Below are 18,172 nucleotides of genomic sequence, written 5' to 3'. Positions count from 1 at the left end.
CCTGCATAACAGACTAAAATAAGGAAAAGCAAGCTTCCGGTTCAAACCTTATCATTCTGTGGGCTCCAAAAGGCATCTGCAATTCTTCTATCAGATAAAGCCTTTTAACCTAAACATGTTTTTTCATTATACTGGAGTCCTCGATGGATAAACGGGAGGTAGTTCTGTAAGGGTGCAAATTTATCTCCATGTAGGATGATTTTAGTTTTACCTCGTGGTGAAGGTTGATCGGAAGTAGGAACAAGCGATCCTTTTGGGGTATCGTCGATTTCTATTTTCCGTGCTTTTGAAGCTGGTGTTTCTGCGGGAAAGAGGCACCTTTTGGTTTCTTTACCAGCTGATTCCGGTTCATTTTCTGCAGCAGGACGCTATGGGAAAAGAACAGATCATTACAATGACGAGAAGAAAAAAAAGAAACCCACTCTTAAACTCATACAGGAGAGAAAAAGCCAAACATGACTAAAGCTTGAACAAACTATCATGGAGGAAAAGCTCTAAAGGCCTAATTGCAAATAGACTGAAGAAATAAGAAATGCAATGCCTCAGTTATAGTGGATTCTATTTTGCTTAGCTTTGGTAGTGGATTCTATTTTGCTTAGCTTGGTTTCTAGAGCATGATATACTAAGAAATAAGGGTGCTTTTGGTTCGGGTTATTCTGGCAGGATCATAGGCAATCCTGTCAGGATTACTGTGTTTGGTTCATCCAGTATGTAATTGGGTCGGTAATGTAACATTACAAATGGTGCATAATTATACCAAAAATATTACCGAGAGGAGAGTGTGTTTGCTTAGCTTTGGTTCCTAGAGCATGATGTAGCAGGAAATAAGCTTTATACATTGCGGAATCTTTTATTCGTCCATCCGTCCTGGTGTCGCTTCCCAGCTTTTCTGATTTAATTTAACGGATGACCCTGCCAGACTTAGGTATGGTAATATTGGTAAATGTATCTCCCAAATATGATTACCATGAGCTAAATTTTTTGACCTTCAGGAGCCATTAATAGTAAACATACTTTTCCTTGAAATTGCATTTAAATTCAGAATCCCTCGAGTTCTTCCTAATTCATTGTGCTTTTATTTCCTTCTACTGATGGATGTATACCTAGGATAGGAATCTATGCTCTCCTATGCCACAGTTAGCATTGAGGGAGGTGGTGAAGAGGGGGGGAAAAAAATGAAAGCTGCGGTTTAAACTTACACTAGGTTTGACTTCGACATTCTGCACGCCAACGATGGTACTCCTTTTTGGTTTTACGACACATTTATGAATGTTTCCGGAGTCGGCATAGCGCAGAGCATCCTCTTTGGAAAATAATACATATCGACTTCGTCGACAATGATAAAACTGTAGCAATAAAGTGCAAATTAGTTATCGAGCAATTTGCGGTTAAGCAAACAAAATAACCGGTACCGGAAGGGATCATCAGCAATTAAGAATAAACAAATGTTAACAAGCTGCAGAGACAAATAAAACAAGTCATCAAACAGTTTAGTGTTAAAAACTTGTTACTTGCTCAAATGGAAAGAACCAACATTGTCTATGATAATACATAATTGCACTGCTAACTGCTTGAATCAAGAAGATCACGAGGCAGCTAACGCAAAGTACGAATATAGAAACCTTTTTTTGCACCACGGACAAATCAATTATATGAATTTTCAGACTACTTAATAGCTAGCTAAGTAGATCAAAGTTCCAAAATTTTGCCACATAATAGCTTAATTGGAAAGCTATTACATGATATCCTAACAAATGAAGAGAAAAACAGATACAATTTAGGTTCATTGAGGATATGATTTCATCTCAAATGCATTATTACTGAAATGCCAAGCTAAGATCCCAAAGTTGTTCAGTTTCTCTACAAAGATAAGTATTCTGATGAATGCAGAGATTTGTCAATGATGATATGCGCCAAAAAGAAACCATGGCAGAATATATACTCTCTCTCAGAAATGAGAATAAAATTTGAAGATGTGCCAAATCTAGTTGGCAATACTACAGAGGAGTATTATCTTAAGAGAAGAAATCCTCAATTTATAGTAAAAAAAACAACTCAGGCTTGCTCAAATCCCAAATTCGTATTGCTTTGCTTTGCAAACTCAATTGACAAACACGAAACTAATACAGTAAACTTAATCAGCGATTGTCTGAAGTAGCATATCACGAAAATAAATGGGAAGAAAAAAAAAAAGAAGCACTGCTGTTACCGTATCTTTCTTCAATTTGCCTCTGCTCGTTCTGTATTTGACTTCTTTAACAAATCCTTTCAACTCGCCCTCGGTGATCTCCGTAAGCTCTCCCACCTAGTGAAAAACTGGCAATTAAGCACACAGACCTCATGCAGGAAACATACCGGAAAAACAAGAGGATGAGCAAAGAATCAGAAAAAAAGTCGAAACAAAGACGGCGAATGTCGAAAAACACAAACTTCTCTTATGGGCTTTGCATCAGTGCCAACTTTCTGAGCTGCCGCATCATCCTCCTTGTTTGTGGGGTCAAGCGGATTCTTCACCTGTATGAATTGAAGTACTTCATCCTTCGAATAGAATCTGGATCCAGTCGACGGGTCGACGAAACACTACAGAAGAGCAACAGAAAATGGAACAAAGGAACAGATATAAGCAATGTACTTAATTTATGTCATGTGAAATAGGATAAAGAGGTCCTTTCACTGCAAGTTGTTTCAACTAGCAGAAGCTGCAAAACAAAAGAATCTATTGCAAGGGAAAAAGAGATTTACCAACTTTACGTGATTAATTAATAGAAATAAAAGCGCAGATAATTAAGGTTTTACTTTCCTACAATTTCCTATTTCAAAAGAGCTATTTTCACATTAACCAATGCAATATGTGTTAAGGTTTTATCTTTTATTTTTTGGTTTATCTTGATTTTTCTTAACTTAACCTCGCTTGGGTAAGGTCCAACGGCTAACCCAGAGACTGGTCAAAAAAGCCGTTGGACTCAACCTCCCACTGGCTACGTGTCACGACATGGCAGCACCTATCTGCATATAGGAGACAGTACAGAAGAGGTTAAGCGGTTTTTTGTTTGCTAGTACTTCTTCTTCTTCTCCTACTACTACTATGATTTTTACACAACTTCTTCCTTTACTCGTTGGATCTCTGAAAGACTACTTTGTTCGAATTGCACTATCCTAGAGACGTGCTGACGAGGTAGCTCGTGATTGTCGTATCGCTAGAAGTGATCGCTGGAGCCTCGCAATGGAGAGGACGTTTTCCTTTCTAGAATAGTGCCTTGCACGTCTCAACCCACATGCCTTATCTGAATTTTTTATCTCTCTACTATTTTGTTGTTAACTTTTGCATATGTTTTTAAAAGAGTTATTTTAGAGGTTTCAAATCTAAATATTTACAAGATTTATTTCCACTATAAGAATAGAGAGATTTTTCCAACATTTTTCTCACAAACTTACTAAATTTTGTTGTTCATTTGAAACAATGAGTGATAAAAATTTCCTCCTTGGTTGCCTTTTAATGCCTTGTACAAAGTTCTCTAGATTGTGAGTTCCATAGATATAAATTAATTTCCCATATTAATGGAAATATCAACAATATACAAAACATATGATTGATTTTGCATTGTTGAAGCCTTCATTCAAATCTTCTCTCCACCGCCAATAAGGGCGTGTTTGGTTCGACGAATCCCGACCATGACGAATGATCACCGATGATCGTTCGTACATGGATCTCGACATCAGGCAGGTTGGAGGCGAAGTCACGAGCTCTGATCTTATTGTAGCTCGCAACCTTGCCTCACGGTTCGTATAAAGGTACCCGACTTCGTCTCGCCAGATGCCGGATCTTGAAAGATGGCACGAGTTTGTTGGACGCGAATTAAACATGGGACTATTCCTCCTCCCTCTCTTTTTCATTTTCTTGTTCTAAATGAGTTTTCGAATGCTTGAAACTTTCATTTTAACTTAATAAAAAGATCAGTGAGGTCTCGAATAAAAAAAAAGGGCAAGGAATATTTATGGTAACTGAAAAACAAAGTCAATATTGTGTACTTCATGTAGATCAATTGTGTTACAAATGGGGGCTACACAAGTAGCTTCATTACATGATATATAGATGGTACATAGCTCATAATTAGCAAGATTCCCACATCAAACAATCATCTTGCATTCAATTTTAACAGATACAAAGTATATATTGATAGTTTGATCCACATATAGCAATATATTCTCCCTAGATATGTACAATCGGGAGAAATATCGATAAATGCTTAATACTCAGCATCGGAAAGAGGCTCTTAACTAGTGAGAAATATCGATAAATGCTTAATACTCAGCATCGGAAAGAGGCTCTTAACTAGTGGTGTTCATTAGATCGGAGAATATCTGAGTATGGAACCGAACCGACTTGAAAAAGAAATGAAAAACCAATTTTGTTGTAAAGCGGAAAGGATTCCGATTCACAAATTTAAAAAACTTCAATTTTTGAGTACGGTTTCGGTTTTCATTTCTCGAAAGCACATCCTCATATTTTCATCACAGATTCCCCTATGGTGTGGAGTACATATATTTTATGAATCCTTTCCTGAAAATGTAGATGGACATGATAAGTACATTCCGAAGTCGGAGATAGTTGAGGAAAGATACTGCTCTTCGACCGAACAAACCCTTCTCTAGGCATCATAAGAATTATAGGTGCACTCCCACTAAGGCACATTTTTTTTTTGTGCAATCACTTCCTTTTGATCCAGGTACTTTTCAAAAAAGCCGAAGTAGCCTAGGGTTTACCCCAAATTATGATGCTGAACTCTAGAGTATAAGAAAGTTGGAAGAGTCACCATTAGAAGTTCAACAAATTCGGGATTTCCAATAGAAACTACGTACGAAGCCTCTCGAGAGCTCGATCCCAACTTTGTGTACAGTTGGATTTTCTGCATTTCCAGATATGCCAGGCGATGCGAAGTTCATGAAACTAGAAAGTTACGGGCATCAAAGTTTGATTTTCCTAGACAACCCTCTAGTGAGTTCGGTTAGTACGTCCACACCTCTTGGTATGCCAAAAGGGCAATGGTAGCACCGACGACGGCATTTCAATTTTATACAATGTTAGCGGTGGCTTATAAAGGTGAACCCATAGAGGGTCATCAATAGTAATGGAGCTTTATACAAAGTTTCTTACTATGATATGAGTTACCACCTCTCAATCACTTATATTATCCCAAACAACCAGCTACATTTTCCAACTGAAATGAGAAGTTACTACCGACATTGCGTTGTTTTCTCAAAATCTGGCTTTGTTTGGATTCTGGGTGGCGAACCAAACAGATATATCAATAGGGATGAGGTATGTGCCAATTTAGGCATGAAGCCAACGATGGTGCTTATCATGACAACTCACAATGGAAAAGATCTTGACACCATCAAGATGAGTAGTCCTAAAATTAACGGGAGTCCAAAGTTGACAAAATATGACGAGTTAAATTCAATCACCTTTCTTCTATGAGGAGTTTCTATTTGGCTTTGAAGCAGCCGAACAGCTACTATAGTTTCTTGGAACAGGCCCAAGCAGTTACACGACAAAGAACTCCTTCGACTGTGCACCATCCACTTTTGGAGTTTTCCGTCAAGCAACTACGTCTAACGACTCTAAGTCTTTCCTCTGAGGCCCTTTCCTTGTATTCTGACTAGAATACTACTTCGCCGATCTCAAACTTCCCCGCTGCTACCACTTCCTCGGATCCTTTCTGTAGAGGTATTTCATTGCATTAACGTCAGAACTACGATCTTTGGTCCGTTTTTTGCTCTCGAGACTTCAATAGATGGGTAGTAGTCGTTATGTTATGTATGTCTCTTCGGCTAAGTCTTCCTTTTTCTTGTTACATTACCTTTAGGTTCCTTGAGAATGTATGAGCATGTTGCACTTTGAGCATGTCAACTATATCTCGTTCTTTATTCGCGTCAGGAGGGACATGTTTGCTGTGATTGCAGCGGTAGTTGTAGCATCTTTATGGTGTTTCTCTTCATACTCTCTTTTGGGTTTTAATGAAATGCATAGAAAACTACATACATTTTAATTTCCAAAAAAAAAAAAAATCAAAGATACTACTCTATGGTGATTTCCAATAATAAAACTACTATTCTCGTTGAAAGAACTGCTAACACTTATAGTAAGACCGATGGCTTCATTCTCACTAGATCATTAGATTCATGAAGAGAGTGATGAACTTGCTTCATTATGCATGCATTATCTAGATAGCGAAATTGGAAGAGCAAAAGACACTTTTCTCTCATATTGTTTGAATGAATTGAAGAAAAAAAGAAAATAACTTTTCTCCACTTTCTCCAATTTGATATTAAAAAAAAAGAGATTATTCTCAGAAGTTATTTTCGCTCTATTTCTCTTCTTTATTTTCATTAATAAAAAATATTTTTTTTTCTTCTACCTTTTTCTTTCTCTTCTTGAGTCCGAAGAGCTAGGGCAGAGGGAAAAGAAAAGAAAAAAAAAAAAAAAAAACACGAATTGAATAGATAAAAAGGAAAGGATTTATATTGCATCTCCATAACACTCAAGCTGTAGAGAACTTGAGCTCATGGCATAAAATAATAATAATAATAACAATAATAATTTTAAAAAAAATTTTAAAATCAAATTGAGCAAGCTCGTACCTGATCTTCGACACTTGCCCGAATACGCAAGCAAGATATCGTCTACTTCGCGCATCACCAATATGTTAATTTCTTCAGCAGATCTTCAGAATTGCCAAAGAGAGTCGAAGGAATCTCGAAGAAAGTAGTGAGAAAGAAAAGAGAGTAGCGAAGGCGGGAAATAAACGTAGGATTTCGAAAACTTGAGATTTTGAAGGGAAAAAAATTATAAAAAAAATAAAAGTGAAGGTAGAGCGGAGAACAATCAATAGAGGATGAGAAACTGGAAAGATGATCGAGAAGAACACTCCATTAGGAGAAAAAGTTGATATCGTAGCCTCGCCGTTCACATATATACCATACAATTCATTCCTTTTTTAAATTATTATTTATATTTTTACATCCTAGTAATTAATTAACTGTTATATCGATTAAATAAACTTGAGTAAAATTTGGTGCATTAATCCTTATCTCTTGCATCGATCGATCGATCGATCGATCGATCCGAGCAAGAGGAGCGATGCTCGAAAGGATTATCAAAACAAATTGAGATGTAGCTAGAAGGAGAATAAGAAGAGATTATAACGATGAGTCAGATCAATCATCCACTTACCACCACACCATCATCACCATCATCATCATCATCCTCGATCCCACTCTCTGTCGTCGTCGTCGTCGTCGTCTTCATCATCTCCATCGTCCACCCCTCCGGGAGCCACTCCGGCCGCTCCGCCGCTGCCTCTTTCCCCGATCTCCTCTCCACCATATCCGGCGATCTGTCACCGGAATCCGCCATTGCTCTCTCTCTCTCTCTAGAGCTCTTTTCTCTCTCTCTCTCTCTCTCTCGAGCTCTCTCGCGCTCTATCGCACTCGCTCTTTCTCTCTCTCTCTCTAGAGCTCTTTTCTCTCTCTCTCTCTCTCTCTCTCTATAGAGCTCTCTCGCGCTCTATCGCACTCGCTCGCTCACGCTCTCAATTACTTGCTTCTTATTCTTATTCCCTCTACTGATAATGTACCCGGAGCTCAGAAGCGCAAAACCCACGTGTCGGCGCGGGGCCCACCCCCTAACGGAAACTGAGAATCCCGAGGCCTATCCGACGGTGGAGAAATTCGCTAATTTTCGTGCGGGTTTAGTACCGAGAACACAAGCACGAGTCCCTCGGGGTGCGCGTGCGAGCCTCGCCTCCGACGGCTGGCACTGAGTGAGAAGGCGTTACCACCCCGCGTGTGAATTTACCGTTTTGCCCCTCGAAATATGCGCCTTCTCCCCGAAGCGCGGTGGGGCCCACCCCACCCCTTGGCTCACGCCGTTACGCGCGGGATGGAACAACTATTCCCTGGACCCGGTGTACGAGCTCGCCTTTTACACCGCCAATTTACAATTCTATTAATTTTCGAAACCAAAATATAACTTATTGATTTTGCTCCGCAGCATTCAAAAACACCGGCCCACTAAAAACCATAAATTTCAGCTATTATTTTGTAACAAATCAAAACAAATTTTTATTCTACTGTTGATTTTTGAGATATCTTAACAATAATTTTAAAATATATTATTTGCATATATATATATATATTTTTAAAATTATATTTGAGGGATTATGTTTTATTTGTTAGACATTTTTTTATTAAATAAATATCACCTTCGGTGCATGGATTGTGTGTATACAAGAAGTGCAAGCAACATTGATGGCTACAGTAGGAAATTGAGGGACACGTGTTGGGATTCAAACGGGCTGGATATGAAATGACACTTTTACCCCTCATTTGAGGGAGTCGGCGCGGTAAAAGACTATTTCGTACGCGCCGTAACGGCTGTTTAACTCCGTCGTCGGCGACGCGTGTGATTTGAGTCAAACGCACTGACGCGAGGGCGTTGTAACGGTGTTTACCGACGCAGGTTTAACGGACGTTTTTGCTCAGAGGATAATTACTGAGTGGAGTTATAGCGAAGATTCACTTTAAGAAAATATTATCTAATAGATTTGTTTTGTAAAATATATCTCAAATATTCACTACAAAGAATTAATTTTATGCATACTTCTTAGTCTAAACATATCTACTCAATTTTAATTTACTGCTGACACGTGAAGAACATCAAATATGCTGACGCAGTGACGCCACTATGTTGTTTTTCTAAATATAAAAACAAATATTTAAGATTTTTATTTATAAAAATAAATTAATAAAAACGATGAATTATTTATTATTTTCTAACAGTAATGAATTATTTACTATTTTTACCATATTTTATATATTTTTTATATTCAAACTTCAGAATATATATAATATTAAATATTAAAATAATTCTTTAAGAAAAACGATAAATAATTTATCTTATTTAGAAAGTGATAATTTATTCACCATATACATGTAGTTTTATAAATAAATTTTTTAAAAAATATTTTTATAATTATAATATTTTTTAAGTTTATTAATAAAAAAAATTCTTTAGCGGCTATGCCTGTTCGGTTGGAAGTTGGAACGTAAGAACAAAATTTAAAAGAAAAAAAAAGTGATCTTTTTAAGCCCACACAAATTTTTTTTTTTAAAAAAAATTTAAAGGTCGAGGCGCCACGAACGAAGCTGTAGAAGCTTCCTCACCATGCCCATCGTCGCCCAAATCCTCTACCCCGTCACCTCCTCGCACCCACATCGAACCCTAGCGCCCAATTGCCGCATCCTCTCCCTCCTCTCTCACCACCCTGCTTCTCTTCGATCGAGTCGCCCTCGGAGGAGATCCGTCAATGGTGAGTTCTCAGTTCTCTTAGGGTTTTATTCCCCATTTCCGTCGATATCGCCGTGAAATTGGTCCTTTTGGCGTAGTTTTTCGAAGGGGAAGTAGTGGGAGGAAGGTGATGGACGTTACTGGATTGAGCTCCGGTGATGGCGTACCGGGCGATGGGTTCGTTAAGAAAAGGTTCTCTTTTCTTTTCTTTTCTTTTTTGTGTTTCTGATTGTATGAATTTGTGTTCTATAATCAATTTTAACCTTTAAAGTAGGTTAATTTGATGATTGTTCCGACGATAGCGTGTTCTTCTCTTCGATCATGACCAATTCATCACTTGTTGTGTTTTCAGTAACATGTGGTCACTGTTATCATTTAATCATTTAATAATTTGTTGTCCATTAAATTCATTTTCCCTAGTGAAAGTTAATGGAGAGAGCAGTCACAAATACTTTGGCTGCTGATATTTTGTGTTTATTTTGGTGATTTGTTTTTTTTGATTTATTATGAATAGTTCTTTGTTTATTAGTTTTGTAATCATTTATAGAGTTGTCCATGTAAGTTGCTAAATCAACTGCAGTTGCTGCTGATGCATTAGACATAGTGTGCAGGGTTTATGGGTGCCGTTTTCGCATTAACTTGTTTAATATCTATTGCATTGGTTACTTTTTCTTTACATGCTTTACAGGCGTGAGGCCATTAAGCTATTGAAGTAGATAACTTGCTAACTTATCCTTTGCAGAAAAATTGTGGAGCATATTTTTCTTCTAAAAGCAAAGGACGATCTTACAGAGCACGACGAAAAAGACATGCTCGATTATTTATATACATGTCAATATCAGATGAGTGGAATTCTTGCAATATCATTAGGTGAGACTTGATACCCTTATTGGCTTCTCTGATATATGTCGTGGCGTTTATGGCCTATTATTATGCTATCATATTCAGTGGCTTGGATTGTGTAAAGGTGGAAACCTATGTAGGACAGGGTTCATATTTTCGAAAGAAAGGAGATGTAAAAGATAGCGTATCAGGAATTAGAAGAGAAGGTGCAAGACAAGAAATTGCTCATTCTGTGTTCCCTCTTTTCTGTTTGTATATTCTTTTTTTGCTCCTTCGTCTGTGCATGTTTACACCTGCTTTCCTTCTTCAATCTTATTTCATTGGCGTATATTATGTCCATGTATGCTGCATTCTCATGCCATACGCTAAAATCATGCACAGCATGCACGGTCAATTCTCTGATATTTAAATTGATTTGTCTCTTGCAGGGCGAATAGAAGTTCCAAATACAGATAACTTTACTCATGCACTATATATGCGTTTTCAGAAAAAGGAAGACCTAGCAAAATTCTACAAGAACTCTTACTATTCTAAAATTCTTAGGGAGCATGTGACACCGTTTTCCTATGTATGCCACTCAACATGTAATCATCTTTCCAGTTCTTATTCCCTTTTTCTTTCTTTTAAGTTTCTTGGAAGTGTACTGCTATTAGCATTTCTATAATTATGTTATGCTTCTTGTCATAAAACTTTTGATCCTTCGTAGGGCTCAATATCGGTGGATTATGAATCTGAAGTAGAAGATGATATTCTTCCTATATTTCGGAGGGGAGAGGTAGATGAACCAATGAAAACCTTCAGAGTTATTGTAAATCTTTTATTTTTAGGAAGTTGGAGTCTCAGTGCCTTGGAATCTTTGTGCCTGCATTACATTACAGTTAATTCCATAGGAAGTCTAATATGTGCTTTTTCGCTATTTTTGCAGCAGTATCTGAAAGTGTTCTTGTATTATTTGGTTAAAACAGGAATTTAACTATGGCGTAGAGTGTGTGCTTTTGATATCCGTTGTAGAGTCTGCATCTAGAGAAGCAGTAGAAGATGCAGTCGCTACTTTTCAGAACTTGATTGGGCAATTCAGTTCCTTTATCGTGCAGGCTACATTTGGTATAAAATATATTGCTACATTAGGGATAAAAATATATTGTTACATTAGATATAAAAAGATTGTCCTTCCGATTCTTTGTCTACGGCTCTACTTATGCTCTATCTCTATTTTAGAACTTTGCTTCCAGTTATCTTCTTTTGTTATTAAAGTTGACCACAGCTGATATTTCTGGCATAGCATGAGCATTTGTTTTCAGCCTATTATTTTGGACCAGATTATGAGCGTGCAAAAAATCATAACTAGATAGAGCAAGAATTCTACTCATGTGTTTCTCAAGTATAAACAAGTTCTGCAACTATCATGATTATCGTCACATGGCAAACTAGTTATCTGTACATAGTTTTCCCTACCTCCAGTGTCCGTTTTATCCTCAGCGGCTATCTCAAGTTATGGATATCCTGAGCGGCTTTCTCAAGTTACCCATGTAATAATTTGGGTTTCTTTTCTGTAACTTAATAGTCTTCTCATACAATAAAAGCTGTTTTTTCTATTATTTTTTCAGGTTGCAATCTCAATCATGCTGACAATGAATATACTCATGCTGCAGTCATACGCTTCCCATCATGTAAGTAATGCTTTTCAAAAGGACTTACTTTTGGTTAAGGAAATAAATGTTGATAGGGAGTGATGGCCAGGATAAGAAGCCTTTCCTCATGATTATGAATTTATCATTCTTGTACTTTCTTGTTGTCCAGTTGAGGACTTAGAGTCATTTCGAGAGAGTATCGACTACCAAGATGTAAGAGCTTCATAAATTGAATAAATATCTTCTCCTCATATTGCATGAATAAATATGTCATTGAGAATCTCCATTGAGGCGAAATTGTAGTCATATTCAAGATCATGTTGTCAGCATTTAGCATTATACGTTGTAACTTTTTGTGCTATGTGGAATGCAGATGTGGAGGTCGAAGTTTCTTCCTATAACAAGAAAAGCACTTCTAATGCATTTTACTGTAGATCCCGTGGGAACGGAGTTGATGTAACATGGATGGATCATTTGGTTCGTGTGATTGTTATTTGATTAAGTTGTTCATAATCTCTAAATCTATTGCCCTCAATGAGGAAATTGCAAACTTTTGCTAGCATGCAATTGCCGATCCATGTAAATTTTGTATTTAATTGCTGATAGTTTCCTCATAAATATGTATATTTAGCACAGTTGGTTCACTGTCACTGGCTCACATCTAAGTGACCGTAAAGACTGTAATATCTGATTAAGAATTTCAATGTACAAGCGAAAAGAGTTCAATGAGTTCTTTTGATATTCTAGTGTTTTTATGTTGCGATTTCCTGGTGAGAAACTGCTAAGAATAAACATTGCATTTCTATCATGTCACTGATGTATTTTCTGGCTGTACATTTTTCATCTAAACATTGCATTTCTATCTTGTCACTGATGTATTTTCTGGCTGTACATTTTTCATCTTGTGAGCCATCGATGTATTCTCTTGCCATTAACCCATTTTTTTCCTTATATTTTCCTTTTTTTTTTGTCTCCTACAGTTCTCTTTAAACAGATACAGAAAAGCCAAAGATCAAGCTGAGTTGCAGCAGCAATACACAGTAACTATTGTTGCATGTATTTCTTAATGGATACACCCAATCCAACACCAACCAGGTTTGTCATACCAGTAGATCATATACCAGCCTAGTTGTAGTTATTCAATTATCGCTACGATGCAGCATTATCCTCATCTAATACAGTTGGGTGATTACAAAATAAACTACATCATGTTGTTCCTATAAATCAACTAATGTGAAAAAAGCCAAGCCTATGGCTTTCCCCTCTCTATAATATATCATCTCCTCTTCACTGCAACATGAATTCTCATCAGTTGTGCAGTGGATTTGGACCCTGAGGCACCACTCTTTTGGAAACTTCATAGATTCGCCTACATTCGTCGTCATCTGATGGCTCCTGCGATGGCGATACTTCAGAGGAGTAATACATGGATGACCTGGAGCTGTCGCCTTTCCACCGCTCGCCCTCGCTGATCAGAATTCTCTTGCCATGACTGAGGCAGGTAAATTTCGCGGCCAATAGTAGCACCAGGGGGATTAGTAACATATGTGGTAGCCACAACTTTTTGAGTCTCATGCCTGTAATTGAGGTGAGGAGAGAAAAGTGTAGAGAGAGAGTGAGAGAGAGGGAGAGAGATTAGCTTACTTGGTTTATGAGCAGATGAGAACTGGATCTATTTATTTGGGGAATCTACTCTACTTGATGAGTTAAAAAGTGCAGAGACATCATGAGGAGGTTGGTATTTGCTATTTTTTCTCGTGGAATAAATGAGAAGCCCTTGTAGTGATGGATGGTTAAAGGTCTCATCATGGGTCATGGATATTAGGTCTCATCATGGGTCATGGATATTAGGTCTCATCATGGGTCATGGATATTAATTATTGACTTTGATATGTATTTGGCTTCATGTAGGCATTGTTATGATTATGAGCAATCTAGCAACAGTAGAAATAATGTGACAGTCCTCACAAAACGGGAAAAAAAAATTTGTCGATTCAGCGAGCCAATTCTGACTTGCCCCTCTTCAGCGGGCATACGGCATTGCTCCAAAAATAGTCATCTTTACCATGGTCTCAAATCTAACCCCAATGTGTTTAGTTGGATATGCTGCAAAGTATAGTATTTCTTAAAAAAAAAAAAAAAAAAACACCGTAAATAATGATACAACTCTTTTAGAGCTCAAAATAAAAAAGAAAATGATATATTTATTCAAAAGATCAATCTAATAGGAAACAATCGATGGCTATACCAAACAAGATTTGGTAAGCTTGTTTGGTAAAATATATGATAACTTGTCAAATTTATATTAAGAACCTCTGCAGATCCAACTAGAATTGACACTCCAACAATTATCTTTTCTGAAATGTAGACAAAAGTGAAGAGTATCTTGTATATGATAATGGCATCAATTGGATCTTGTGAACCACCAACCACCTATGATTGTTATGTTAAGAAGATTCACAGATAGTTAACCCAAAAAATTAAAAAAAATTCTGGTTTGTCTTAGTTCTCAATCAAATTATTCACAAGTGAGTGCAATGTTGACAAAAAGAACTCATTCCATTAGTTGCTTTCACAGTAGTTTATTGTAGGAGTTTGTGGTCTACATTACAAGTTGGATTCTGTAGATTGAGTCATGGGAGAGTTTAGCCTATCATTTTTAAACAGTAGGGAATGGGAATTAAAACCCACCAATCAATTATGATCATATAATGCAAAATCTTGCTAAGGTATCTTTCCACACGCAATCCAACTTCTTAACAAATTTTTACTTACCCGGATCAAATTTTTACTTCTCTGGTGTTATCTGATTGGTTTATTCACTCCCAAGGCTCTTCGCGCAATAAGAAGCACTTTAAAAGTTCATTAGAACATTAATTCTCCAAATCTTTCACATTTTTTTGAGTGAATTTCTTTTAATCCTTTTGAGAATAAAAAAAGGACAGCAAAATAATCTTTATTAACACAATCTCTACAGTATTTTCTCTTAGCAAACTCTTTTTAGAGCGAATCCTCTAAAGTGGGATAATTAATTTTATTCTTTTCTAACAGTGGAGTTTTTCAAGCAAATTCTGAGACAGTTAAACAGTCAGAGAAGGCGTTTATAAACCACAGCATACATTCAGTTTCCCACAGCACCTTGAAACAGACAAACCTATTCAAATTTCAGATGCAAAAGTACTCCGATGACTGAACACAAAAACATTAGCAGTGATACTGTTAGTGATAAATGAAGGTGTCAATCAGCAAACTAACTGATTTCACCTTTATTTCATTTGACAAATTTATGAAACTTAAAATTGTATCAAACAGACGCCGGCCTCGACAATGAAGTTTACATCATCACTCTAGAAGAAAATTGATAGCATAGTACAGCACCTTCCAATGCAGCTAATGAACTTGGTGAGAAACTGAGTTTCTTTCATCGCAGCAGTAGAAAAATCGAACATTAGAAGAATGAGAATATTCGGACCCTAGCTAAGGACAAATTAGAAGCCCGTATAGATACAAGTAATGGTAAATGATCGGTGAATAATTGAATAATCTTAACTTTGAGCTTTCTCCACCTTAGCTTTGATCTTCTGTTCCAAGATCGTTTTCTCCGTATCAAGACTAAACATCCTGTTAAGAGCGTGCATGTTTTCAAGCGTCTCGTCGAGAGTCCGGCTATCACTACCATCACACCTCAAATGCTGCAGCGGGCCGTGAAGAAGTTTGTTGACTATCCCAGTAGATAATTCCTCTATAGCTTTTCTCTGTTTCTTCGTTAGAGCATCCTCACAGAACTTCTGCAAGCACTTCTCAAGCTCAGAAGCCCTAATTCTATCCGCAAAAGACCTTAATTTCTTGATGGTAGGAACGGTTTCAAGAGAGTCCCTCCATATCTCAAATCGTTTTAATTCTTGTGTTATAATAGCTTGGGCTTCCATTGCTTTTCTTTGGCGGTCTTCTTTATTAGCTTCAACCACCTCTTTCAAATCATCCACATTATATACTCGAGCATGTTCCGAATCAGACACGCAAGATCCTACGTTCCTTGGAACAGAAATATCAATGAAAAGCCTTACACCCCCAACAGCTTCACTGACCAGAGGAAGCGCTTCCACATGCTCTCTCAAGAATAATGGTGTTTCAGAAGCGGTGCTCGTGAAAACCACATCGGCTTCCGCAGCAGATGAAAGCATTTCATTAAGAGGCCTATAGATTATTTCAATATCTGTTAGCTCCTCGCGGATGGCTTCTACCTTTTCTACTGAGCGGTTAACAACCACAACCCTTTTGCAGCCTTTTGCAGCAAGATGCTTTATCACAAGCTTCCCCATCTTGCCGGCCCCAATCAAAAGCATATTTGCAGAAGCACTTTCAGATTTTGGGAGCTTCATTAGGGCCAACTCAACTGCTGCTGAGCTAACAGAGACCGCGCCAGATGAAATGTTAGTCTCGCTACGGACCCTCTTTCCTGCAGTGATAGCATCCTTGAACATTCTGTCGATGTTTTTGCCCAAGCCTCCACTGCCTTGCCCAACCCTAACAACTTGTTTGACTTGTGCGAGGATCTGTCCTTCTCCCAAAACCAAAGAGTCGAGGCCTGCTGATACCTCAAATAAATGGCGTGTGGCATCACCATCGCGCAACATGAATAGGTGTTGTCTAAGCTCAGAAGCAGGAATTCCACTTGTCTGCAGAGAAAAACAGACCGGCATTAGTAACTGTTTGTCCTGACTTTTGGAACAAATTCTCTATTGCAAGAAGCTGAAGCTTTCAGTAACGGGGCGTGATCTTTTGTCAGGGTGTGAAGTTGAAATGGGCTTTTGGATCACAAAAGCAAAACTCCAAGTGATGAAGCTTCTGCTTCTGCTGTAGTGAGAAAGCTAAGAGGTGATTTGGCAAAGAAAAACAAAAAGCTTTTAGTGCTTCCTCAAAAATCCCTTAGTGCCACTAGGCCATTTATCATCTAATACCTCTATCAGATTACCATTTTCTTTTGATTAAGAAAAGGAGATATAAGGAAAAGAAAGAAATCGATACTAGAAACGCCTACCTTTGCCATCCACTCTATAACTTCTCTGATTCCTCGATTCCAGGATAAGGCCACCACATAAATTTCCATTCTGTTACATGTACTGAGGACGGCAGCTTCTTCGATGTGATTCAAGTTGCAGAGCTCAGCAATCGCGCGAGGCCACTGCGCCTCCGGAACAGCTAGCTTTTCACGCATCTCTACAGGTGCTGTATGAACACTAAGACCAATGACAGCAATGCTGCTCCTTTCCTTCATGTATCCTGAAAAAGTTTCATTCAAAAATACTTCTTATTGTCGATATCTGGCGGAAGGTACTAGCAGGAGAATAGTGAAATTAGCATAATCTATCACAACCAACTTCAAACTTCTTTGAACGGCTTGACTTCTTAGCTATCCACGATTAGAAGTCGGGGGGCTTTAGGATAGACGGGCATCGACAACAGATTTTACAGAACAGGCATAAGAACTACATGACAGCAGCATAGAAGGATACATAAAATGCAAGTAATTTTGGAGCTCAGGACGAATTCGCGCATCAAATAACTCAGAACTTACAAAATGTGAGAAATCAAAGACAACGTCGATGATGTGGCATTATAAAACAATGAAATTATCTAGTCTATGAACCACACGATTCGTCAATTCGTACAAATCCAACATATGTTATAATACCATTTCCGTAGATTCAATCATTGTGGAGAGTGTCGTTAGCAATCAAATGCACATTGTACAAACAACATTAACCAATTCACAACCTACCGAACCAATTACGGATTTCATCGACAACAAAAAGGTACGAAAGCCCCAGATCTCAACACCAAGCCCAAATCAACACCGCCAATCACAATTTGATGCACCCAAGCCCTAATTCCGGTGGAAAGCAGGGGAAACTTACGGTCTGCGGAGATCTTGAACTGCTCGAGCGCGTTTACGCTGGATGCCCTAGCCGCCGCCGCCGCCGCCGCCGCCGAATCCACACCCACCTCGCACCGGGGGCTCCTCCACCGCGCTCCGCCGCCGCCGTACGACGGCGCCGCTCTCGTCCCCACCCTGAACCGCACCGAGCTCCGCCGCGGCAAAGGCGCGACCTTTACGCCCCCGAAGGCGGTGGCCAAGCCGTTCACGGTCGCCATGGATTCGGATTCTGTGCCAAATCGAAACCCCAATCTCCGAATCAACGCCCCCCTCTTCTTCTTCTTCTTCTTCTTCGAACCCTAGGAGAGATAAAGGGGGGAGAGAGAGAGGAAGTTGTCTTCTTCTTCTTCTTCGATCCGCCCCCTCTCTCTCTCTAAAATTTTATATGCTCGTGAGACGGCGGAGGCTCGG

General features: G+C 38.4%; 2 protein-coding genes and 1 long non-coding RNA gene across 10 annotated transcripts; 1 reads left to right on the top strand and 2 right to left on the bottom strand.

Annotated features, from left to right (window-relative positions):
• Window positions 1,201-2,717, bottom strand: LOC109713727. Its single transcript, XR_002217156.1, has 3 exons — window positions 2,431-2,717; window positions 2,210-2,305; window positions 1,201-1,346 (listed from the first exon to the last, which is right to left on the bottom strand). It is a non-coding gene; the product is annotated as an uncharacterized LOC109713727 (long non-coding RNA).
• Window positions 9,173-13,613, top strand: LOC109714364 (stress-response A/B barrel domain-containing protein UP3-like). Of its 8 annotated transcripts, none has more exons than XM_020238961.1 (10): window positions 9,173-9,371; window positions 9,448-9,541; window positions 10,092-10,219; window positions 10,621-10,760; window positions 10,899-10,967; window positions 11,158-11,296; window positions 11,800-11,862; window positions 12,197-12,300; window positions 12,804-12,918; window positions 13,136-13,613. In XM_020238961.1, the coding sequence occupies exons 1-9, from the start codon at window positions 9,227-9,229 to the stop codon at window positions 12,888-12,890; spliced, it is 969 nt and encodes a 322-aa protein (XP_020094550.1). In that variant the 5' UTR covers window positions 9,173-9,226; the 3' UTR covers window positions 12,891-12,918; window positions 13,136-13,613. The 8 variants fall into 8 exon arrangements, with proteins under 8 accessions (XP_020094550.1, XP_020094551.1, XP_020094549.1 ...); XM_020238962.1 differs by adding an exon at window positions 11,654-11,721 and having other exon boundaries at window positions 12,804-13,613; XM_020238963.1 differs by adding an exon at window positions 11,993-12,036 and having other exon boundaries at window positions 9,174-9,371; window positions 12,804-13,613.
• LOC109714137 (glutamyl-tRNA reductase 2) lies at window positions 15,043-18,172 on the bottom strand. The gene is made up of 3 exons (XM_020238584.1): window positions 17,742-18,172; window positions 16,865-17,106; window positions 15,043-16,502 (listed from the first exon to the last, which is right to left on the bottom strand). Exons 1-3 carry the CDS (start codon window positions 17,977-17,979, stop codon window positions 15,369-15,371), a joined length of 1,614 nt encoding a protein of 537 aa, XP_020094173.1. The 5' UTR covers window positions 17,980-18,172; the 3' UTR covers window positions 15,043-15,368.

This window comes from Ananas comosus, linkage group 8 (assembly GCF_001540865.1).
Source record: "Ananas comosus cultivar F153 linkage group 8, ASM154086v1, whole genome shotgun sequence".
Classification (NCBI taxonomy): domain Eukaryota; kingdom Viridiplantae; phylum Streptophyta; class Magnoliopsida; order Poales; family Bromeliaceae; genus Ananas; species Ananas comosus.
This window is presented reverse-complemented; position numbering and strand designations above follow the sequence as displayed.